The sequence below is a fragment of the Caloenas nicobarica genome, chromosome 7 (genome assembly GCF_036013445.1).
Source record: "Caloenas nicobarica isolate bCalNic1 chromosome 7, bCalNic1.hap1, whole genome shotgun sequence".
In the NCBI taxonomy this organism is placed as follows: Eukaryota; Metazoa; Chordata; class Aves; order Columbiformes; family Columbidae; genus Caloenas; species Caloenas nicobarica.
The window spans coordinates 28638668-28665230 of NC_088251.1; the positions used below are offsets into that span (position 1 = coordinate 28638668).

At 41.9% G+C, this 26563-nt stretch overlaps 1 protein-coding gene across 5 annotated transcripts in view; it reads right to left on the reverse strand.

The window, feature by feature from the left end:
- The window catches only part of ZMIZ1 (zinc finger MIZ-type containing 1), a 346635-nt gene that overhangs the window by 26135 nt on the left and 293937 nt on the right, over positions 1–26563 (reverse strand). For 4 of the 5 annotated variants that reach the window (XM_065638909.1, XM_065638911.1, XM_065638908.1 and 1 more), the window contains 6 exons: positions 11028–11142; positions 8561–8778; positions 6942–7140; positions 5655–5945; positions 3130–3312; positions 663–837 (listed from right to left, as the gene is read on the reverse strand). In XM_065638909.1, coding sequence (XP_065494981.1) covers positions 663–837; positions 3130–3312; positions 5655–5945; positions 6942–7140; positions 8561–8778; positions 11028–11142 — 1181 coding nt within the window. The remainder of the gene's footprint in view (positions 1–662; positions 838–3129; positions 3313–5654; positions 5946–6941; positions 7141–8560; positions 8779–11027; positions 11143–26563) is intronic. The other variant, XM_065638910.1, reaches the window with a different exon arrangement.

The following is a 26563-nucleotide window of genomic DNA, read 5'->3' on the forward strand; positions in this document are numbered from 1 at the left end:
CAGCTATCCTGAACTCCAAACACCAGTTGCAAAGTGCTAATGCAGCAGCAGTTATTTTACAGAAAACATAAAGGTTCTCCCAGTTCCCTAGTAAATGATACCTCCTATTATTCATCAGTCACTTTAGAACCTCAAGTATCTTGTGCTAGTATACAGCCAGAAAGATCTTGTTATTCTTGTCCTGTTCCCAGCCAAATGTAGCTGTGACGTTGAGTGGCTTTGAAATGAACATATATCAATTTTTGGCATACACCTGAATAATCTTAGGAAGCCTGTATGGATCACAACAGAGACACTGCTATAAATATTCACATTTTCCTCTGTTCTGCAGTGATGTTCAATGAATGGCTTTGCCCTTGAACAAAACAGACCACAATGAAAGTTCATACAATAAACAAGCCTATCAAGCAGACATAATGGAACTCAAAATCAAGTGTTTTATCCTCAGGAAGCATATCAAAGGAATACTTCAGGAGCAAAGCCCTTAGAAGTTTAACCTGGAAGAACTTTTCTGATACCAGGGAGCCCGCCACCTGTCACAAATCCGCAATCCAAGCCTCTCCCAGAGCAGCAATCGGAGCTGGTTTCCAGGCTCTGAAAGGTGTGTGGCAGAGAACAGAGGGACAATAAATGACTGTGGGGGCATTCTGTTTGCTACTCACTTGGAGGCGGTGGTAAAGCATTGATATTTGGTTTAATGTCAGGTGGGAATGGTGGTTTGACATCCTGGTTGGGTGACAGATATGGAGGAATATTGCTCCCTGGAGTCATAGGTGGCGTGGGGTTCCCTGGAACAGGTGAATGAGGGTAATTTGCCACAGGTACAGGCCTTGATGGCTAGAAAATAAATAACATCACATTGTTACTGCAGTCTGAAAATAAGAATAATAAGCCTCGTGAACTGTACTGCTATCAAACAGCAAAGACTACAAACAAGGTGGGGGGGCCCCCTCTGTCTCTGGAAGGACAAGATACCACCAGAGGTCCCATGAGGCCTTCAGGGAAGAGGGAAACGAGGAGTGCAAAGCAGGAACTGAAACCAGCAGACCAGCCAGCTTAATTCAGGCAATGACCAGATTCAAGCAAGGCTGCCAAGAGGCTTATCACGTTCCTCTGACTGCTCTTTTTCCAAACCAGCCATTCGCTTCAGTTTTTCCACACCACCTCAGCCCACCCAGCCCTTTGTATCTCTTTGGCTTTCCCCCAAAATAGCCCCAGTGCACAAAAGCCTACATGGAAAACAAAATCCAAAGACACACAATTAGAATGTCTGTGTCTCTCTCACTTCCATCTATCCTTTCTTCCACGCCTGTCCAACTCATCTACTCAGAATGAAAGCTCTGGGGGTCAGGGGACGTCTTTTATTCTGTGTACCTACAATGTGATTCTGTTCTTAGTTTGCTGTTGAATAAGACAAACTAAGACAAAAAGGACAGTTAAGTATAAATAGTAGCTATAGTATTAAAATACCATTGGTTCTCTTTCTTGTAATTAAGGGAATTGTTGCAGTTAACAGAATAAACCAATAATGATGATGCAAAGGAAGCTGACGTTAAACAAAACCGCAATTGCATGGAACCCTCTCGTAATGGCTCACATACCACAAGCACATACACAGAGCATCAAAAGATGAAAATCTTTACAGACAGCCAAAGTATCAGCACTTCAAATCTGATTCGGTATCTAAATGCTGCACTGCTAGCTTAGGATACTCTAAGGTACCTGAAAGAGTTGTATTCTGAAATCTTAAGCATTTACATTTCCAACCATCTTTGCTTTTTTCTTTAACACATACAGTTAGTATTTCCACAACCAATACAATCCAAAGGTTCAGGTCCTGACTGTGGCAAGCTGGAATTTTTCCGCTAGTCAGGAAAATCTCCCTTCTTAATGAGGTCTCTTATTTTCTAACTGTTTCCAGAACAATTGATGTTTGAATACAAAACAGGGGATGCATTGAAAAGACCAGAGATTGCCCATTGGAACTATCCTGTAAACAAAAAATTTAAACTCCATCTAAAATAAACACATGTAAATTGTATTAAAAAAATCTGTCACTTAGAAACTTCACAGAGATTTTCTGCTGTTATTTTAGCACATGTGACTGCACTGGAAGGACGGTAGTTGAGGAACTGCCTCCTCCTTGTGTTCTTCCTGGCAGTTACTGCAAAAGCTGCCGTGATGCAACTATGAGCACCACAGTGGACAGCTTTGTTGCACGTAGAACAGATGCCCTATAGTAAAGGATTTTTTTTCCTCTTTTTTTCAATGGTGTTTTCTCTGTCAATCACACCAGAACAATTCCAGTTCAAGACCAGTATGTATCTTAGATTCTTTCAGCCTACGTTCAAAATCAGAGTATTCCAGAGACTGCAACAGCTGATGCTTTAAGAGCAGGTCAAGCTCATTGGATGGTCCTCCCCATTTTTTTACTCGCTGGAATACCTGTGTGCAAAAGATCACCTTTGAGCACACTTCAAAGATGTCAAACCACAGCAGGTCCTCAGTACAAACTCAGTTTGGATAATACTAAGCGCTCAAGACGTATCAATAAACCAGGTGTTAGGCAACATTTTAACAAGTCTAATTCTTGCCCAAACCATGCAGCGCAGTGGAAACAGAAGGAGAAAAGGGCACGAAGGGTCGGAGAGCCACGCAAACTTCAGTTCAAAGGTGAATTCTCTAGCTGGAACAGCTTTTAAGTTTGAGCTGGCTTAACCCGATGGTGACCATTGTATGTGTAAAACTGGGAAACTGCAACGTGGAACTTGTTTATTACATATTTCCGAAGTTGTATTCTTGCAGGGTGCCATGAATAGGTGAAAATATTACACCTGAATCTCATTAGGCACTTCTTTTCACATGCTATATTTAAAGCAAACCCAACATTTTCTTGTAAAAGCCTCTAATGAGCTGCAGTAACATTCAATTTTCTTTGTGAACTGCTCTGAAGTTACAATGCAACTTGGCTGATTGACTTGGTCCTGTGATATCCAAAACATTAGTAAAAACACTGTGGTTTTTTTTTCTTTCCTTTAAATAGGTAAAAGCAGTATCTATCAAGTCACTAATGTGACTTCATTCATACATGTCTACCAGAATGCAAGAAGATAATCTAAAAATTCCTACCTTGTAGTACTGCCCCATGTTGACCGTAGGAGGAGGGTACTGCCCTGTGTTTTGCTGGCTTGGCATCCTCTGTCCCGGGTAGCTGGGAGACGTAAGGGGTCTTGGAGGGTTGGGAGTGGGGTACTGACCAGGCTGGTTTGGAAACTGGCTATTTGGTCCATACTGCTGGTTTCCATAATTCGGCTATTTCGTGACAGAGAAGAAGGAAGACAAAGATCTGTCTCATGCAAGCAGCCGTCTTGAATTGATTATTAGGATACATTCAACAGTGGAATCAAAGAAAAAAAAAAAACCCTCCAGGTGAATACCCCTCAACTTAGTTCCACCCATGCCTAGACCAGGGTTCTGATGGCTGTAAGTGGACACTACAAAGCGTAAGAGTCCCACAAACCAAAGTGGGATAAGAATAACCAGGCACCTTAACACACACATACCCTTGGTGCTGCAGCGCTGTCAAAGGGCACCGTGTTTGAAGAAACCAGAGCTACAACCAGATGCAATGCTCACAAAATCTCTGTGTTTTTACAAGTGCTACCAGCCCCATCCCCTCATCCAGATGAGAATGAAAGCACAAAAAGTAACATTAAAAAAAAGATAATCCTGGAATGGGCAGAGAATAGAAGCTGTGGTGTCCATGTCTGCCTTCTCAACACAACTGCTACGCTGGCAACTGTGCTAGAGTGTTTGGCAATACCCAAACGACTAAATAGAAGCTATTACTAGTTATAATATCAACATCTTGCTAGTGGTAGCTAGTCCTGTGCTGCAGTTCTGGAACCAAAATCATGAAAACCGGAACTTTAAAGGTAATAAAATGTCAATTTGAAAAATTACAGAATCACAGAATGTTAGGGATTGGAAGGGACCTCAAAAGATCATCTAGTCCAATCCCCCTGCCAGAGCAGGAACACCTAGGTGAGGTTACACAGGAAGGCGTCCAGGCGGGTTTTGAATGTCTCCAGAGAAGGAGACTCCACAACCCCCCTGGGCAGCCTGTTCCAGTGTTCTGTCACCCTCACTGAGAAGAAGTTTCTTCTCAAATTTAAGTGGAACCTGATTAACTGATTAATAAGAAGTTTCCACAAATTAAGCTTTCAAAAACCAACACGCAAATAGCATCTACAGGATCTGCAGAATCTGAGACCAGCAAGCACATAACATTTAGAGCACTGTTCAGCGCTGACTTCTTGGCAACATGATCATATTCACTCACAATGAAACACCTGCTTCTGAAGCAGCAGAAGGGGTTTACAGTCTTCCTTAAAATACGAAATCTGAAGATAAAAATGATCTGAACAAGCCACATTCTGTGTTTTCTTAACTTAATTGTAGAGTAAGTGGCAGTATTTACAGAGTGAAAAGCCTTCGCAGAGAAGCAATTCCTGCAAAAGCACATAACTGTTTTTCCCTTTTTAAAATTTTTTTTCAAGTTTGCAGATCAGGAAAGAAATGTAGCTCAATAACAAATGTTTGCTATATTATCTGCATGCTGTATGTTTTCTATAAACTCTTACTACCACTGTTATAGTCAGGGCAATATCATAATCTTCCAAGCTCTACACCTGGAGTTACAGCTGTTGTTGTAGTCTTACTTTAATATAGAATTTTACCAGGAAATTTTCTCTGAAGCTAGTAACTAGTTAGATTTGTAAAGACATTTAGGTGCATATAGATGCTGAGAGAGAGTTGGTGAAATCTCAAAAGCATCTACTGCCAGATTCACACCAATTTGAAGAGTAAAAATGCACTGGTGCTTTTCAAAATCCGAAAGCTCACCTGTCTACATCTTGGGTTGTTTAAATTTCTTTAAAAATTTGACCCTAAGTGTTTTGCCCGAGGTCATCACACAAGTCAATGGCAATGTAATTTTGTCTACAAAGCCACTCAGATCTCATATAACAGCATGGGAACTTAGACAGAAATACCACACTCCAAATAAACTTATATTAAATAAATGCTGACACAGAGGGACTTGAGTTCAACATGATTTATATTCATCTCAGTGCCTATGAAAATCAAGCCTTAAGAAGTCTGGAAAGCTAAAATAAACGTTATGACTATTGGTGTTTATACAACGTATGCCCTGTATTTCTTTAGAACAATACCACCATCCAAGAAAATGCAGATCACATATGTATTGGGCTCAAATGAAATATTTCACGTCCAACATCTCCTTTAAATTGTCACGTTAAATAAATCTACTCCTGTGAAGGAAGTCTGTTTAAGGTCTATAAGTTCACTATCTAGCATGAGAATCTCAGAGTGACATTTTGAGGGTTCAGTCGGTTTTGGGCCTTTCTTGGTTTTAATGACTGTCATCTTCACTTACATAGCAAGGGCCAACCTGAATGCTTTAGAAGCTAAAAAGGAAGAGCTGCTGCCCCTCGTATTTTAACAACAGTATTCCTACCAAGGCTGGAACAACGACGTATCTATTGCACTGGGATGCACACCACGCATTACCCAGCACGTTGCAACTTTCAGTCCAAATCACAGTGTGTGCAAAATACAATTTATTTTATTACCTCTCCTGGGTACGGTCTCTTTATGCCCTGTATGGGCAAGGACTGGGGGCGTGGGCCTGGGTAGGCTTGCTGAGGCATCCTCTGCCCGTGGGTGCTGAAGGGACTCATCCCAGGAGGCCGGGGCTGGTTCATGCCCATGGGTGGCCCACTCATGCTGGAAGGCGTCATTCCTGCTCCCATGCTTGCTGGGTTCATGTTGCCTGGCATAGAGGCAGGGCCACGAGGACCAGGCTGGTTCATAAACTGGTTGTTGTAAGCCTGGGTTGGACCCATCTGGAAAGAGGAACAAACCTTCAACGAAGAAGAAGAAAAAAAAAAAAAAAAAAAAAAAAAAAAAGAATAAAATGCGACATGCATTTAAAATGGGAGGCGGGAGATGAACATGCTTTGGGGGGAGGGAAGAAGGGGAGGATTTATGTCGCATTTTCCGTCAATGTTGTCCAACATTTGATGGGCGGTGATGTTATTTATAATAAAAATTCAATTGGAATTGTCGAAGGCGTATGAGAGATAGACATAAGGTGAGCAACTAAATCGTTTAAATCGGCTAGTCTATTACTGTAAGGTAACAGGTCAGGAAGTCGGCTGTGTAAATAGAGCACAACACTACAATTTCTAAGACGTTGTGCTTCTTTACACCACCTGGCATATGGGTCCATATACTTCAAAACTCAGAGAGGTAAAAAAGCTAAGGAGGAAAAAGCCTGAATTGATCAAACCCTTGCTTATTTTAAGAAAAAATTATTACATGAAGTCATGACATGCTGGAGGATATGGATCACCAGAAATCCACGTCTCGCATAGCTGTTCTCATAGACAACATTATTAAAAAGCAAATATCTTTTCTACTGTTGTTTCCTTGTTTGAAGGGAAGAAAACAACCAACTAACTGTAACTGGCAGAATAAACAATTAACCAACAGGTACAAAACCTATTCCAGGATTTTGGAACATTTCACCAGGTACTCAAATTTAGAGGTTCATAGGACTGGTACAAGCAGCAATAATTTATCACATCGGATGCAGCTGTAACTTTGGGTGATATTCAATTTTTTTAAGGGGCAATCTCCAAACTACACTTAGGCAAGATTTATCAGCAAAAACACAGGAGACTGACTCATACCTAGACACAAACATTCCAGCAGTTTGTCATGAGCATTAGAGCCATACTCATGCACAAAAAAACCCAGAGCAGGCACCCTGATAAACAGGGGCATATGAAGGACAGCCCAATTCCCTGTGATGGTCAGATCAGGCAGGTGTGAAGACATACAGGTTACTCTCTTACCGGTCCATACTGGTTCATGTCCTTATTCTGCGTTTCCTGAAGGGCGGCCACAGTGGCTGTAGCTGTAGCTGTTGCAGTAGCAGCTGCAGCCGCGACTGCAGCAGCGGCGGCCGCTGCAGCTGGCTGGGTAAAATCGGCTGGCGGCCTCGTGTGGGGAGGGATCCCCATTCCCGCAGGGGTATTTGGGCCTCCAGGGTAACTAACAGGGAAGAGAAGCAAGAAAGAAAGAAAGAAAGAGGGAGAGAATTAAGACATGTCTGGTGGAGTTTGGTTTGAACGCTGGTGTGATCCTCACCTGCAACTGTTCTCAAGCCGTGTGTCAATGCCTAACAAAAGGCAGCAGGACGGGGAATTGGGTGTGTACATGAGATACAAGTGCTGCTCAGGTGCAACAGTCACAGAGCTGCCACTGGGACTGCAAGGCACCACTGTCAGTTGTTTGGGGGCAGAGAACTGCTTTGCAGCTCTGCAGCTTCCTGTGAAGCTGAACCGAAATCCTGACAGCTCCTGCACGCTCCACTCCCAAGAGCGCAGCAGGCTGCACGGCAGCAGAACAGCTTGCTCCACTACAGCACGTTCATCTGTCTCAGCGGTGAATTACGCCAAGTGCTCCCGACGCGCTACAAGCATTCCTCCCTGCACCTCTGCAGAAATGCCAGCAGAGAGCGAATGCAATCAGCTCTGCTGGATCCCACACAATGTATTTTGCAGTTCTTATCCGGCTGTGCTATTGATCATAAGACAGATAAAGCTAAACCATGCCTTGCCCACTCCAAGACATCAGCTATCTTTATAAATATGGGCCAGTATACTGTGCCCATTTTAGAGATGTTAATAGAAAGCTAAAGAAACTTTCTGACTTGTTCAAGGTCACTCAGTAGATCAGTGGCAGAGATGAAAGAAGAGAGTTCCCCGAGTCCCAGGCTGATATTCTTCACACTAGACTGACTACGCTAACAACCTTTTCAGCAAGCTTTGCAGAGAGACCATCAACAGTGGTTTCAGTTAAGTGCACTTACCACCCTTGTTTACAAAGCATAGACACAGAAAGTCAAAATGTAACAAAATCCAGGCTACTTGTTTTGGTTTATTCCACTAATACAGCATTTATTTCCCCAAAATAAATACACGGCTTTACCATCTCCCAACAAACGTCTTCACCTCCAGCTCTTTTCAAATCCCTGCTGTAGAGCAAGTCTTTGGGAAGAAATATGCCATTGCGTAGGAACCTACTCTGCCAAATACTCCATCTTATTCCTCCACATGTGCATAGAAACTATACCATCAATACCTTTCACATCCCAGCCTTATTAAATGTTAATCATTCCTAAGCCTGCGGTCTGTTTAACAATCTCTCTTAATTAAAACTTTATTTTGGGGGTTTATTAGAGCTAATTGATTGACCTAAGCCATTTCCATTTACCATGATGAATTTCATTGTAGCTTGGGTAGCAGATTTCCGAAGCTGTAAAAGCAGTATGCGCTTCAGTTAACCAGCATAAAATAGCCACTGAAACTTTATATAATTAAAATAAGCCCATTACACTTCTGCCAGGTCACTCAAACAAGCTTCATCGACTATTTACATCCATTTTTGACCTCGCACAAGTCAATCTTACCTGCCACCGAAGCCTCCACTTCCAGGGTAGTTGGGCCGCCCGTACATGCCCTGCTGTATGTAGGGCTGAGTGGAGCCGGCCTTGGCCGAGAACTGCTGCTGCTGCCCCGCAAACTGAGGGGAATTGATTCCGGGGTTGCTGGTGGTCATCCCAGAAGCCATGGGGTTCCCTGCTGGGTTCATAGGGTTGTTGGCATTTGCCATTGGATTTCCCAGCACCTGCGAGTAGAAACACGAGAATAAGGGGCTATACCTTAAACTACATGGAACGAATCAAGTCGAATTGCTGCAATTGATAAATTACAATATAACCACCCTGTACTCTGAATTCTAATCAACATACACCCTGTTGACGTGCAGGTGCACATTCCTGGTGATTTCTCCTTTTGCCATCTCCAAACAAACAAGACTTTCTGATCTCTAATTATTCTTCACAGGGGATTTTTAACTAGATGGAAGCCAAACTAACAAGCTTATGAAAAAAGTTATAATAAAGACCTGCTAGAGTCATGCTTTGCAGGTGACAAATTCATCTGATGAAGTACATGCTTTTTCTTTTTTTTTTTTTTTCTGATGTAGGACTTCAAGATAGCCTGCGAATATTCAGCCCCATTGGCATACTGTGAAGGGTAAAAAACTGTGAATGAATATATTTCAGTGGCTTGACCTGTTCATGAATCTAAGTCTTGCTAAAGTGTACAGAAGTCTGTTGGTTGTTTTTATTGCTGCTTAGAAAAGAGTCCTCTGTTCTGTTTTTAAAAGGACTTGGTTTGCTTCTTAGAAGCTTTTTTTTTTTTTTTTTCAATTGAACCAAAATTCCTATTAGAGATATAAGCATGGCTGTTCATGGATCACCTGCATGGAAATCTGTCTCCTACTTGGGAAGAAATTTAGTGGTCATGATTTTTTCAGAAGACCAAATCATGAGCTTTGGGAATTTGTGAAAGGGAATCAGAATCAGTGAGCCCGGTTCATTCATTTCCCTCAGGGAGCACAAAGACTTATGGGAAACCCTGCCATTCTTTTCAATCTGTTCTAAACAGCTACAACCAAGCTTCACATTTCAGAGTTTCATCCTTCCCTTGCAGTGATTCTGAAGAAGCATATTCTTCTTTTTACCAAAGCTTTTTTTTTTTCTTTTTATTGCACATTCCTCTGAAGTATCATGAAGAATTCAAATAACATGACAGTGTTCTTACGGTAGAGCTCCAAGTCTTTTTTTTTTTTTTTTCCCCCTTTCCTTTTGCCTTTTTAAGTGTGAAAGATTTCTACAAGAAACTATTATTTCCATTTTCTGGCCAATGTACAGACCTAAGTGTTTACTCCGTTGTTTCTCTCACAGATGGGATACCTTTTCTTTTAAGGTGTTAAAAAGAAATCACCAATAATAAATGACGCTATAGATCCTGTAACTGTCTCCTCTCTTTATTTTTTGAAGAAAGATACTGCTACAAACAGTGCGTTCATAAGTGCCGTGTGAGTATTTATATGATTTGGACCTTGAATTATTTCTTTTTCAAATGGCTCAATCCATAACGATTCTGTTTTTAATTTTCTGACCAAAATTAAAATAGATTAAAAAATTCACAGAAATTTTGGTATGGGATCTAATGTCACTTGATTTGAAAAAGGTAGAAGAGATAGGTTAGGTTTATGTACCATTTGCACTCATTAAAGATGGTGATGTGTTTAGAGCACTTCACCCACAGTGCAAGAAAAGGCTAGACAGCCTGAGAGCTTGATTTGTGCCACACCACCCAGACAGCCCACGATCGCAAACAACTGGTGTCTCCTTCATTAAAGCCGCTTCTTTTTCTATGGCATAATTCAATATACATCACAAAACAAGAAGAGAGGAAAGTGTGGAGAGAACCCAATGAAAATCTAGCAAGTGTGGCTCCCACCTGACGCCAGGAGCTCATAATTTTGCTCCAATGCACATTGAAATATTTTTTGCAAAGTAAGGTAGTATTAACAGGAGAGCTTGAAGAGACCACAGCCTATCGCTGGTCGTTCGCACCTCAGTGTGGGGGGTAGACTTGGCCCCGGGTTTCACCAGTGCACAAGTACGACACCACCCTGGGCTAAATCAACAATAACTCATTTGATGAATCTAACTAGAAATTTTGTTTTTAATAGAACAACTCTTCAAATTCAGTCTGAAACTCCCAACATGTTTGCGATTACCCCAAAATATCATTTAGTTTTGAAACCACGAAGTGCAAAATATGTCCTAAACTCAAGCCTGACATGAATGCAGCTAAGGGAGTAGCCGACCCAAGCTCTCAGACGCCTTCTTTCCGATGCCACCAAAGAGAACACAACTAGAAAAAAAATGCAGCACATACAACAAAAAGAACACAGCTACTGTTATTTATCCCAAGAGGATTTTCCAAAAAGCTTTCCCTTTTGGAAACATTAATGAAAACCTGTATGTAGAGGGGAGGGATCATAAAAACAGAGCTTACCTGGCTTTGAGAGGTGTTAGTCACACCCCATACTGTGGTGACCACTGATAAAGAGCCTGGGGGCTGGTTGGTATTTTGCTGCCAGGGAACAGAATCGTAAGGGAAAGACCCATCACTGCAAAAACAAATGTTTATAAGGGTGAGATTCTGGAAGTTTAAACAGTGGCAAATTGCTGGCGGACACAAAGGGATTAAGACCTGATGTTACCTTGACTCCCCATTCCTCCTTCCATTATTTGCCCAGTGCTCTCAGAGGCACAAAGGTTCTTCAACAGAAACGTGATCATACCAAAACCACACAGAACTAATGAATTCCTTAACTATATTGAAGCACAGAGCTTTTACCATAAAAGTCTGTGACCAATGAAAGTAAAAATAAACTCAGGGCAGAGTTTCCAACAAGGACACTAAGCAAGTTGCTCAGAAGCACTTATTTTTTGCAATCCATCTCAAGCTCTTCAACAATCACTGCTTCAGCTGCCTCATATCAATGCAATTAGATTTTGAGACCAGACTGCAGCTCCACTGTCTGCGCTGGGTCCCCAAATGGGCCGAAGAGCCTTTAAAGGAATAGCAGTTCAACATCATTTTGAAAAGTAAATTGAAATTCAGATAGTGTTCTCCTACACGATGGATAAGCTGCATGCCAAAAACAGTATTAGCTAATCAGCATTCTGCAAAATCAACTGCAGATATACAACACATCTTTCAGATAAATATGTGGATGAGAGGACTGGGTTTTTTCCATTACCTTTGTCCACAGATACAAGCAAACATTTCTCACAGTTCTTTTCATACGAAAAGCATTGGTGGTTTCAAAATGAACACAGGATAAGCAGTCAGTGTAATCAATGAAATATGTTAAATCCAGTGAAAGTAACTATTAATCCCATAACTATAAAATATATCCCACTTGAAACTCGCTTGTTCTTCTGCCATTAACTTGTAAATTAGATTTCTATTTGCATATATGCACATACACACAGGTGATCTTTCCTTATCTAGATACACACACCATTTAATATACACACACATTGCTCTTTCATTTTCAAAGGCCATTGACCTGTGTCTTATATCAAGAACTGCATTTTTGCCTGGACTGCCAACCATCACCAGCATTCTATACAGGACCACCTTGCCTGAAGAACCCACCCAGGCTCTCCGAGCGCTGTACCTGCACCACGCGGTGCCACATAATTAACTCGTACAAGATATGGTGAGACACCAACCTGACGATGTCCTAACAAGGTGACCAGGGGGCTGACTCACCCACATTCCCAGACGGATCTCCAGGCTCAGACCACTTTGTTTCGTGCTGTGAGCCAAAATCAAGGACTACTTGGTGTGATCATTCTTTAGCCTGTTCATAAAACCCAGCGTATATCAGTTTAGAACCGGAATTGCACTGCGCAAAGAAGTGTGCACACACGTGATAAAAACTGTCTATGTCCCAAGTAACCAATAAACTAACAACAGCAACTGTGTAAGGTAAAATGAAACAGTGAATACATTTTACAAACAACTAGGAAATTTCAAACAAATTCCATAACGCTGTGCCAGCACAACAGCATTGTATTAGAACATAACTGTGGATTTGAACTGACATGTATTTGTTTCAAAATACCCACATTGAATTAAGCAATCAAATCTCAAAAAAAAAAAAAAAAGCCACCAAAACCAAAAAACCACCAAACCAAACCCACCAAAAAACACAACAAAAAACCAATGAATTAAATTAGGGAAAAATAAAAGGTTCTCCATACAAAAAATTAGGGAAAAATAATGGAAAATAGTAATTCTCTAGAAGATGCTTGACATGTAACGTTTATGTTGACAGCATCCATACAAAACAATACGTGAATAAGGGCATATTTATCACCTTGCAGTCGGTAAGTCCTCCTAGCCCATTTTGATTTAATATTTTCTCTCAGAAGGCTGAAAAATCTTCTCCTTCTCATTCAGAGGCTTCAGACAACGGCTTCAGCAACTAATATTTCCAAGTGACGCAATGCTTCAGCAAGTCCCCTCCACCAGCATGGGGACAAATAATGACTAACCCAGAACGTGTGATTGCTATGAAGCTTTCCTTCTTCTTTTCCTGCTCTGAATGATGCCTCCTACTTTACTTCCTTCTCTGACTGCTTTTGATGATGTCTGCTCTGTGATTTGTTTGGTATTTACAGCACATGAGTGTTTGTATACTTCAATGACTACAAAGCAGCTCTATCCACGACATAAGCAGCTAAAGGACCCACTGCAGCCATTCTTCTCTATTCCTCAGTGATGTGCTGTGGACAGGTAGCAAAATGTGAGGGACAAGGCAAATATTTTGCGAGTGTAGTAAATAAGAGGGGTAATTACAGGCAGGGATCAAACCACAGAGTCACTGAAGGTTCTTCTAATCCAAGTATTTTGTATAGTTTGTATGCATCCTCAGACTTTGAGCTAGTGATGGTTTAATCCTTCTGTTAAGAAGTTACAACCATTTCTTCACTTTCTTTGCCTCCAAACCATGTTTCTCTTACCCTTTCCTCTCCTTTACAGTGCACTGAAGAGATTTCATATATTATTCATCCATACTTTCCAAAGGCAGAATCAGAACATTTGTTTAGTGGAAGGCTGCACTGACTACACAATCACTTCATCTAATTATAAAGAAGAGTAAACCACTCAGTTTTTACAGTGTTACAGTTAAAATGGGTGATACCTCAAGAAACCATATTGTTGACATATGATGAAAGCTTCTAGCACAGGATGCAGCATAACACATGAAAGCCAGAAAAAAAAAAGACCAGGTACAGGTTTGTTGAGAAATATTCACTGTCCATATTGAATCACATGCCTATTGCATTATCCAACACATGCATTAGCCTTAAATTCTGGACAACGTAATTATCAGAAATTATGGCAACGCTGAAACAGTGATAGATGTGCCTCGCAGAACATCAACTTACACACCCTAAAACACGCTTACCGTGCTAGACGTCACTTCACTCAAATGTCACTTTTGTTTTCCCCATGAGAAATACACGACATTCTCCTGTTTGCATTCCCCGGGGTGATACGCTGGCCCATCCCCAGTTACGCGCACGTGTGAGTACGACTGCTGCCACACCAGATACAACACCCGCCCTCCTGCCACCGCGTGAAGGCTTCTTTGGTTTCAAGCAGCAGGAGATGCTGGAACACGTGCCACTCTGCTAAAGGATTACTGTCTCTTCACTTCGCTCTTTCAACTTGCGCTTCTGTCCTTAGACAACCCAAAGGAATACTCCCACCATCAAAGGAAAATCCATGTAAGTACTGTAATGAAACGTGACCAATCCAATTCTCATTTGCAAAAGAGAAGTGGCTTTCCGCTGTTATTATACAGACCTGTGAATTATCCTGAAATCCCTTTCTTTAAACTTGAAAATGGCAGCCAATAGAGAAAGAAGCTTCAACCTCTCCGGCCACAGTAAAATGCTGCCCACGCCATTGTTCCTGTTGAACGGTACAAGGGTAATTAAGTCTCTCACTACACCCTGGAGGGCAGTGAGTCAGTTTGGGCTCAGCTGGAGTCCACTAAAAGAGTATTGACTAAATTTATAATAGTGTTAATGAACCTATACATACTACTGGTCAGCATTAAAGGCCGAACAGCAGAGGAAGCCACAGAGCAAAGAGGAAAAGATGGAGGGAAATTACTTCTCAAACTATGATGCAGTGAAACTGCAATCAAGAAATAAGGAGGAAGGATTTCTTAGCTGCTGGCAAATGTACTGAAACCACTGCTAACACAACACTCATATCAGAGAGGTACAACAGTACTTAGGTCTAAAGAGCTTCTCTTAATCCCAATACTAGGAAAACGGCATCAGACAGATATCCAGCCTCTTCAGAATACAGACTTCATGTCAGACATAGACTGTTAGTTAATTCTAATAAAAGTTGCTTAATAAAGTAGAGCGCCGTACAGTAAATTAATACTAGCAAATTACTGTAAATTATACATGATTTGTGGCATTATTTGAAAATGCTGCATTTTAAATATGTTTATGTTGTTATTAATGCAATTGTATGTGTATCTGCTACTCTGTTTACATGTCTTCATTGATTGAGGAAGGAGAGACTCAGATGGTTTAGTGAAGTACTCATCCCTAGAGCATTAGTACTTTACATGTTGTGGAGGAGGGTAGAAACTGGAATTACACCTTCCCGGTGATTTTCCACATCACTCCTTGAGAAGGCCAGATGTCTAAACCACTAGTTTTATAAAGCATCTACCTCCGTTTCAAACATCGAAAATCTATCAGCTATGTAGAAAAGCATCAGATGTCGGCTTTCTCAAAAAACCTTTTCACTCCAAGCACTGGCACCAAGTTACCACAACCGGGCTTTCAGTGGCCAGTTTCTGTCGCTTACCCTTGCGCCAGCTTCACGGCTTTGCGGGGTGTTTAACGTCTCCGAAGCACAGTGATCCCACCTGACTGGAGCTGACACACTCGGAGTCCACACAGTCCTTCAAATGTACTGACTCTACCATAATTCCTTCAGCTGATGCCCAGACGAGCACGTAATCGCCGGTGTAACGCTGTCATTTCTGCCATGCCTCCTTCTGTCACCCATAGATGCCTAGAGAGGAGAGCATCTGACAACAAGGACTGAGGTGCGAGAGATCTACCCAGGCCAAACACTCCTTTGCAGTTCAACACAGCCAAAGATCAGAACGGACCCAATGCAGCCCAAAACCACGGCTACTGATCTGTTCTTGCCCATGGGCACCTCTGTATGTCCCTGCCCTGCTCTGCCCCTACAAGTGCCTCTGGGCGCGGGTGTGCTCGGGGTGCCCAGCGCCCCTGGGCTGTATTCTTGGTTGGAGCCTCTAGGTGACACTACTTTAATACAAACTAAAACATAACAATTTCCAAACAAGGCTCTTTGCTCCTGCCTCGCCCCTCTTTTCCCCCTAAACCCTCATGCACCTGCAGCGGAAAAATAACACAAATCCCATCGTCAGAACGGGAAATGAAGCCCTGGGCAGCTGCAGCACCAACACATGCATTTCATGCCCACGTTGTCTCACAAGTCAGGCAGATTAGAGCCTTTCATTCGGGTTCAGTTTTCATTTTACTTGGGTTTCTTGAATGAACACACTCACATTGCTTTAATTATTAATATGGATTCAGTTAGCGATTCTTCTTGCTTAGGGCACAACCATAAACTTATTTTAAGCATACTCTTAACTTAAGAAAAAGACCGTTTTGCATGGCGCGGCGCAAACACCAAATGCGAACTGCCTTTTTGGTGTGCTCATGTTATGGAACAGGCATAAATTTCACCACATTTTTATAATTTTCTATCAGTATACACAGAACGTAACATCCTCTTTAAAAATAAAATCACAAGAACAGATGGAACACTATTAGCAGTTTCCTGCAACACTAAAATGCTCCAGGAAGGACTTCGGCTGATTTTTTCCCAATTCTATAAAAGCTAGGAATCCCCAACAATCTATTTATAAATAACAGATCAAATTGATTTTTATTTTATTAATTCCTAGTCAAACTTCTACTGAAAATACTCTTGGCCTTGACTACTAATTTGAAAAAAACCCAATCTGATACCTGAAAACCAAAATTTGTTTCCTCTTACTGACAATCAAAACCATTTCACAGATTTTTCTCCTTTTGTTTTAGTTTAAAAAACCCCAGACATTTAGAAGGAAACAACTGCCTTCTCACTTTTCATTGAGGTGGGTTTTTTTTCAGGGGAACAAAACCAATTCCTCACCAGCAAAGATAATGTACCATCTTCATACGGCTAAGGTGCTTGGCCAAAGTATTTCAACTTAAAACACTTCAAATTAGATTTTAGTCTAGTTAACAGATATTAAAACACATTACTATTAAAAAAATTGTAACGTAAGATTTAACCAAGTCATCCCTTGACCTTTTGTGCCATGTTTTCCACAGACTGTAGAAACCACGCCACACAATCTGTTCTCTGTTCACGTGGAGGAATATGGCAGAGCAAGGAGACAGCCCTGTAGGAAGGACACAACGGCCACTTACAGTCAGCGAGGAAATGTGACGAAGACACATTGTAAAGAAAGCGAAGAATAACTGCCTCTGCACATCTCACACAATGACACAATGCAAACTAAAAGCTGATGTTGTGTACAGGTATCCTAAGGTGTCCACACTGAAGACGTGGAAAAATAAGAAGGTGGTGTAGCATGTGTACACTAATACTGACTTCGGATAGCTAGCACTTTTGACTGATGCCAACTATGCGATGCATACCGGCCTTAAACACATGCCTCTATTTAGCATTGTTATTTGAAGAAGTTTAAATGGTATTGGCATAAATTAAGGCTCCATCACATATTTCACTAAATAAATACATACGACAGAGTCCCATCCAAATCACTGGGTGTATTTACGTAATGCAAAAGTGAAAAAAGTCAATTTGGAAACATTTTGCAAGACTTTATTTCCCTCTACTTCTTAGCAGCATGATTCCAAACATTCAGATCTTACAGAGAAAATACACAGCTCCAAAATTTATCCCCCCACAATTGCTCAAGCCGTCTTTTTCCCTCCATGCTTTCTAACTAGATGAATACATTCTTTAAACCTTTAGAAAGCTCCCAACTCCAAATGCACAGAGAATCCATACCTGTTTTTTCCCTATCAAGAAAGAATTACCTCAAGCATTGTTTCAGTACTGGATGATGCCTGTACCAGACTATGAGCAATGTAAACTGAAGAGGAAGAGTGGAAGTGGTTAGAATTTTCATAATTCACCACCAAAAAGAAGGAAGGTTCTGTTCTGGCAAACAGTCTGAAAACACAGAAGCATTCTGAACCGGTTCTAGGTAAGCAGATGCAGGTGAAGCAGTCAAAAGGTGAAAGCAGCAAGGCATTTATCAGCTCGGCGGTTTGGATGGCACCTGCAGCTAGCAGGTGGCTATCACCCCCGCCTCTGCTCTTTTGAACACCAGCGCACATTTACAATAACCATTCATGCAGCCACACACACATGCACAATACAGCCACTTGCATGGAGACTGAGATGGTAAAGCGGAGCCGGCAGTTCAGCAGGTGATGAGAAGTACCTCTGGAAGCTGAAAGCCCTTAACTTTTTTCTTTATAATCCTGACAAGGCCTGTGAGGCCCGGATGACTTATGAGCGCACGAGGCGGGAGCACTGCCTTCCATTTCGCACTGGGTTGCCACAGGTCAGGCTGTGACACGCTTGCTGCCGCTTCCTGGCGCCTCACTCCGCACACGGGCTCATCAGTCCCAGAGCCTTGCCTGCAAAGTACCACGCTGCTCGGCAAGAGTTAGTGCATCTGAATCTAACCCCCGAAATTACAAAAACGCATCAGGCCAAATAGTTTAATTCAGAAGTTCCTGAATCTGCAAACGCCCACAGCACCCTGCACGCACACACAGTCCTGCTACGTTATAGATTTCATATATGCCCATGCACACGTGTGCGTGCGCACGCAAAGACAACAGAGATAATGCAACTTATTTCTGTCCATGTGGAACAAACGATCACAGCTACACAGGTAAGAAACAAAAATGCTGCTGAGACCCGCTCCTGCCTCAGAAGAAGCGGAAGGGGTTACTACCACCTGACATGATGGGTCTACAGCATCCATCCGACCAAAGGAAAAAAGATTAAAGCATCACACCCAGTTCTATTGTCACACAAGTAGACCATGCAATGCATTACTAAAGCCCAGATTACAGTCACAAAATCCACCGGTAACAGCCCTGTTATTAACATGCCACCTGTTACCTTTTTCAAAATGCTGAAATTATCTTATGATCGTTTTCAGCTTGACAAATGCAGTTTAATCTTTATTGCATGTCACAGCACAGACCTGCTTCATCCATGTCTTATTTATCTCACGTGTGTCGGAATGCAACCCCGAGCCCTCAGTCCCCCCCTGCCACCAGGCATTCCTTCTGCTCTGCTTTATCAATATACCTGGGTTCCCATATCCGACTGCTCCTTTACAATAAAAAACACACCCACCCAGTATTCTACCATTGCCTGTTGCCTTGGTAATCCAAATGCCTGGGTACTCGCTGATTATCGGCGAATGAGACTCGCATTGTTCACACCGCAGCGCGTCTGCTATGTTAATGTGAGATAATGGCAGCCAGAAGACTCCTTTTGTTCCCAGCTTTGCTGTTTATTCATAGTGCCTGGAGGTCAGCGACTGCTACAACAACCGGGGAAGGAACCGCTGAAAGCGTGAGCAGATTCCACTTGTGCTTTTGCCTCTGAGGGGGAAACACGAGCAGCCCTGCACAGCGAGAAGGGCACCGGGAGCTCTGCAGTCTGACTCACGCAAGGTGTAGCAGGCGGCTGGGAGGAAGATTTGATGGACTTGCACTTCCGAGATTTTAGATGAAGCTGATTTACGCTCCCCGACAACAGAAAAAAACCCCCAAAAAAACGAACAAAAAACCCGCTTTCTTCAAGAGGCGCGGCGGGGAGGGGGCAGCACGGCACCACCGCAACTTGCTGGAAGCGAGCCGGGCTGGGGGCTCCGGGCTGGCCGGGGAGCTGGGGCGGCGAGGGGGGCAGCGGCTCCCGCAGCGCGACCGGGCTGAAACCGGCGGGACGGGAAGGGAAGGAAGGGAAGGAGCCGGGGCCGGGGCCAGCGCCCAGCAGCCCCGCCATGCGGCAGCGGCCGGGGCGGGACGGGCAGTGGGAGCCCGGGCAGGGGGAGCCCGGGCAGGGGGAGCCCGGGCAGGGGGAGCCCGGGCAGGGGGAGCCCGGGCAGGGGGAGCCCGGGCAGGGGGAGCCGGGACAGGGGGAGCCGGGACAGGGGCAGCCGGGACAGGGGCAGCCGGGACAGGGGCAGCCGGGACAAGGGGAGCCGGGACAGGGCAGCGGCCCCGGCCAAATGGCTCCGCCGGGGAGGGACGGCTGCGCTGCGGGCACACACCGGGCAGGTCTGAGAAACGCCTCCGACACTCCTGCCTGTCAGAGTTGTTCGGAAATGCTGTTGCTGACACCGTGACACGGGCAAACAAACCATCACATCGTATCTCCCCTGACGTGGTAAGTGGGAAAGGAAAGCCCGAACAGACTGTGGTACCTTCCCCGCATTCTCAGCTGGGTGGAGATGAGGACATCCGAGAAGATGCCCCGGCTGGTGTGCTATTCCTCATTCCTGGAACAGCCCTTTCACGGGAAGAAACCAGCGATTCCTACTAAAGACACTGTCGGTATCTAATTAATGTCACCGACCCATCTGCACAGGTTGTTGATGTGCTCTGTGCCTCTTAAGCAGGCTTTGTTGTCATCTCCAGCAAAAACCAGCCAGGGATTTTTCAGCAAGAATTTCTAACCTGTTTTATTTTAGGGAAACCATTAAAAAAGCTCTCTGTCACTACAAACAGTAATGACTATTTTCCTTTTCTTCCTGTTGTGATACTAAAGAGACCTGAGAACCCAAGCGTATGGAAATAGCAGGAATAAAGGAAAAATATGACAAAATCATATATCAGGAATTCACTCCTTTTGTAATCTATTTACAGGGAAATCCTGTGGAGGGTCAGATTTTCCTGTAAGTGAATGAATTACAGATACGTATAAAGAAAAGGCATCAAGAAAAATATAAGCTTTTAGACAAAATACAAATCTGTGTTCCTGTGTCCTGTTACCAAATTATGCGAAACAAACAAACATCTTTTAAAAAGACAAGGTGTTTGCCATCATTTATGCCTATCTTTTTTTTTTTTCCCACTCCAGTGAAATTTGGAAACGCTGCCAGATTGTAGCCTGCCTCCCTGCTCAGAAGCCATGTCAGCAAACATGCCCAGCAAACAGCTGCCCGCAGGGAACCTGCCCGGCGTGAACCAGCCCTCCTGTGCGTGCCAAGGACCAAGGCCAAACCACACAACGCCCTCAGACACATGGTGTGAACTGTGGGGTTGTCCTGTGCAGGGACAGGAGTTGGACTCGATGATCCTTGTGGGTCCCTTCCAGCTCAGGACATTCGATGATTCTAAGATTCACACGCAGACCTGGCGCTGCAGTGGCTGAAGGGCACTGTGGACTTGGTTCTGATGTTCCCTACCCAAAGGTACTCCACCCAGTTAAAAGACTGCTGATGTATTTAATGAGTTTTGCATCAAAGAGCTAGGCGAAGTATAGCTTCCAGCATCACCGCGCAGTTGTCATGCTGACAGTCAAAACTGGTAAAAACTAGGGGTGTTGCCACAGCTGAAGGATTTTACTCCACTGCCATCATAATTGAGCTGGTTTCATTGAGAACGAGTGACAGAGGGAACCTTCCCAACACGCTGGAAAATTACCTAGATTCAGCACGAATCATCTGCTTTTGAGAGCAGCCCTCATTGCAAAGAGCATGATACTATTGTGATTATTCACTAAACAGTAAATTGCAATCAATGACACATTTTCAGGAATGGGATGTTCAATATGGCCCACACACTAGAATGACAGCCATCTTTTCAAAGGTATTAGTTATCGTATTTTAAAAACCAGCATAGACAGGACAAAGCTTGAGAAGGTCAGATATTGCCTCAGTGAAAAATACCTTAAATAATATTTGCCTAGTCTTTATCAGGATTTTGAAAAGTATCAGCTGACACTTTTTAAATGAAAAGAAAAAATCCCAAAACAAAATCCCAAAACTTTTTATCTAGTATATACAACGCTTAGAGGAAAAAATATAGAGTACCTAACACTTACATGTACTTCTCAGAAAAAAAAAAAAAATCACAAAACTATAGTAGTGTGTTAAATCACAAAACTATAGTAGTTGTGTTGCTACATACTATTCTTATTGCAATAGCACTCACTTAGGCTCTCTAATCAATACAGAAGCTCTATTTTCACATCTGTGCAAGGTGCTGTACACACAGTAAAAGATGATCCTTATCCTATGCCTTCTACCAAGCATCTGAAGAATATATACGTGAAGACAAGTTAAGCTGCCCATTATTATTTTCAGAGATCTTGTCTCTCAGTCTCTCCTGTTACCGCAAGAACTGACCACAAACTTATGTCACCTAAAATGAAATGCAGCTTTTTAGCGTGAAAATGTTACAGGTTTAATTATTAACATGTAATAGTTTTCAACTTCAGAGTACTAATCACTTGCTTTTAGCTTCAACGTTCTTTCCAGGTTTTCTTCCACCTCCTCCCCATAATAAGTGTATGTGCTAAAACTAGTATTGGTGGTTTCTCTTAGAGGACAAGATAGGCAAACAAGTCTTGGGACAGTACTTTCGAGCTATTAGTTTTGTCTTTACAATGCTTCGAGCATCAGGGGCCTTCTTAATACTGTTCTGAACAAACCCTGAAGGTTTTTTTTTTTCTTTAAGACATGGCACTTCTGCAGGAACATTTGTGGATTCTTAACTTTTATCTTATTTTCTCCCGATTGTGGATTTTAACATTTCTTCACGGGAAGATAGAAAAAAAATAGGTTGCTCTTGTAGAATCGGGAGTAATACAGGTTGCTTTACTGAGCATATTCTCTTATATTAGGATTTACCATCTGTTCAGTCTCTCACTATATTTATTTCACAGCTTCACAAACAGGAAGATGAAAAGGCTTTGAAACAATCTTATCTTTCACCTAAAGAGTTTTGAATTATTTTGGAAAGATTGTTCCTGTACGCCACAGCCACATGCAGTAATGAAGTGATCCCAGACTTCAAACTGATGTATAAAACACGCACAACATGCTTATTTTCATAAAAGTGTATATGCTGCACCTGACCTTTCACTTTAACCATTTCTCGCATCCAGATGTTTTTGAAGTGACTATCACTGCCAGTCAAAACTGCCTATAATGGCACAACTGAAAAGGCAGCAACCTTTGCAGAAACTCTTGACACTGATTCTACTGGTATATTATAACCAGAACACTCCTTACTTTTAACAAACGATGTAAGAGCCAACTAACCACCCAGCAAAAATGCAGACACTGAATTGCTATTCTTTTCCTACTGATGTTGAAAGTTCAGCTCTTGGTAAAGTTTAAACTGGACAAAACAAACACTAAAAATAAGCACACTTGTAAAGCAAGTCTAACCAATAAAAGGTATTTATGGCAATTGCCTGAACATAAAACAGTAATGATAATAAATAAAGCATCTACCATAATACTGAATTAGTACTTAATTTGATCTATTGTTTAATTTTCTCAAAATCTCTGGCACTAAGTAATTTGTGATAAAAATAATTTTATTGTTGATTTTTCATCAATCCTGACTGTCCTATCCAGACATTACTACCCTTTGGTCACTAACTGGAAGACAGCTGGCAATTAATACAGAAGATCAAAATTTGGAGCAAGAGAGAAGACAGTAAGAACTTGACGAATGTTCATGACAGCGTATCAGACTGCAACTACCAGCTGTCTATTTTCAGGTGGTTTTGTTGCCCAAGTAAGCTTTAATACAAGCTATGCAGGAAACGAGAAGCCATCCAGGGCCTGCACGGGTCAGATCCACCTTAAACTGAACTGGAGGTCGGTTCCCACTGGGACTGATGGAAATGGTACCCATTTCAACCAAGAGTCAGTTTGATCCACATATAAAGGCCCACCACCTAATGCAATGAAGGGTTAAGTAGGAACTTGATGAAAGCAACCACTTGCCAAAGACCTTACATTCATTCAAAAGTAAAAAAATATCCATTTTGAGCAGTATCTGTTATTACAGACACGTCAGATCAGAAAACTACAACACAAAGAATAAGTTGTATTACTCCCTGCAAGCCAGAAAGCATGAAATTTCACTTCTATGCAGAAGGGCCAGCCCAAAGACGGTCTCTCCTTAAATTCCCCATAAATCCTTTAAGTAGGACTTCAATTAGAAGTTACACAGGATGAAGGAGGTGGATAGGTCTCATACTGGTCCTTCAGTACAGGAGTGAAGTTTACCCATGTGAACCAGTAAAAAAAGCCTAAAAATAAAATTTAAGAAAAAAAAAAAAGTCAAGTTTGAACTAACTATTGTTACACTGCACTGACTTAAAAAAATATAAGGTTGAGGGGTTTTTTTTGGGAATCCAGTGCTCACGCTGTTCATAAGGTGCAGGAGTTTGCAGTCCAACCAACCACCCTACATTAGGAAGGAGGTATTTAGCTGAATTTTTGTTCTATATGCAACACTCAGTCATTCTGTTAATGAAAAACTAAATTTAGAAAGAAATTAGCACAATACAGTCCCTACACTGAAAGCATTTGTTGCATGTGTGCGCAACCTTGTATGGCTTCTATTCTGCTCTCTGTATCACTATCAAAGGCCTCCTTGATCTATCTACTTCAGTCTTCTCCCACAACTCAACTTTTTAAAAATACAAGGTTGCCCCTAAAAATAAGCCAGACCTGAATATCCTCCAGTGTAGGTGCCCACAGTTTCTTAAATATGAATCCTTAGATTTAGATTCTAGTGATAAATTCTTGTGCCAGAATTTATTTTAAATGGCCGAGCCCTGTTTCAACTTTGGGACTCAGCAGCTGTGTTTCTGTAGTGCCAGGTACATCTGGATTCTAGTCCCTGACTAGAGTTTGGGTAATTGTGTTGCTAGCAAAAGTAACAGCAGAAAAAGCTCTGTGTGAAGCACTCATGACAGTCTGGTGACAGGGGAAGGTGTGTTGTTTTTTTGTCTAGTGATATTCAGCAGCTGACATGTATCCTATATTCCCTTCGTTAAGCTACATAAGGTTCTTGAATATGCTTTTGGTTGTTCTAATTTAATACCTAACTCTTCTACAAAACTTGAAGCAGCTGGCTACATTAACTTGTTGGAAACGCAAAGCATTTTTTAAAATTTGAATTCACACAAAAATCTTGTGAATTGTAGATAAGATACTGTGAACCTTCCTACTAAGCTTTTGACCCAAATGTAATCTAACGCCAATACAAACGTTGCTTCATCAACAGCTTTATCACTGGTATTGTATTCAATGGCTTTTCATCTTTTGTTTAATTAAAATACTCAATTCTTCTTCACCCAATACTTCACTACTGTCCTATGGATCGATTATAAAACATCCATGAAAATAAACAGTTCCAGTTGGAAAAAGAAGCTGGAGAGCCACAAGATGTCTCATTCTAACGTACCACCTGAGAGACTTTAAGCAGTCATGGTTATGGCGAAATTACAGATGGGACAACAGCACACACTGAAGCAGCGATGCAGGTATTCCACATCCCCAAGAGGCTGCTGCGGCTGTTCTAGGTAAGAAGTTATGCCACAGAAATTGTGTTTCTAGAGGGGCAATCTCATAGGTAATCAGCAGTAATTTAGAAATGACTCCCAGTGTCTTCATCAGTAAACCGTTTCAATGGCAATACTCAAGAGAAACTTAGAGGGACTGTTTGATACTAGGTAGGACGTTCTACTATTAGCTAGAATATTGGGTAGCCAAATACTGCCAGAAATGCCAATATTGAGGTTTAGCAGAAGAAAGTATTTATTTTTTGACACGTGACAGAGTTTTGGTGGGAAACTGCCATGAAAGAAAGGAGTTGTGCCTATCTTATCTAGTAACATAGCATGCAGCCCCTGTGAGGCTTTCGTCCCTGCTTTATTGACCCTAGGGGAAATGAGGCTACAAGATCAGATGAGAACTGGGCATCTAAAACCTACAAAACTACACCTAAGAGAGTGTATACATTGCAGCACAATTTCCCTGCAGACTGGCCACTATTTTCACCTTGGCTTCTGCAAAGCTCCCAGGTGTAAAAATAAGTTATTTTACAACAGAAGGGTATTTTTTGTTTTTGTTTTGTTTTGTTTACAATCAATCATTTTATAAACAACTGAAAAAAACAGGCAATCTAAGTACTTCGAAAAGTCAACGATATTATATTAGTTATACTACAAAAAAGGACTTTATTCTCAAGGGCTATAATAAAAGACATAGCATCTGCATGGTTTTCCCATAAATACAACAAAAATAAGGAAAAAAAAAAACCAAACCCCAAACCAAAAGTGGTTTCCAGATGAATTCACACATGTAAATGCACTGGTACAAAGACTAAGCTCCATTCTAACACAGAAGTTCAAGTTACTTATGCTACCATAGAATTCAGGTACAGAAAATTTAGCCTCATCTGCACTCTTATAATCCTTTACTAACAAAAGTGCCCTACACTGAAAACAATTTATACTATTTCTGATTTCTTCAACGTGATGCTGAGGGAAAGAAAAGCTTGGAAAAAACCTCCCAGAAACATAAAGCACTAAATGAATGTTTAATCCTGTCTACACTTTTTCTTCAGCTTTTGCCTTAACCTAGGCTCTGCAGACAAGAAATGTAATTTAGTAATCAAAGGCTGCACATCTTCAGCTTCTTCTAGTGTCCTTTAATGCTCGGTTTTCTCTAAATTAACCTAAGTGCTTTGTGATCCTCACCTGATCTAAGGTGGCATAGGTCATTCCCCCATCTGTGGCTACACCCACTATACAACTGTTTTGTATACAATACACTTCCAACGCAACTTACAAAACAGAACATCAGTGAAATATTTTCGACC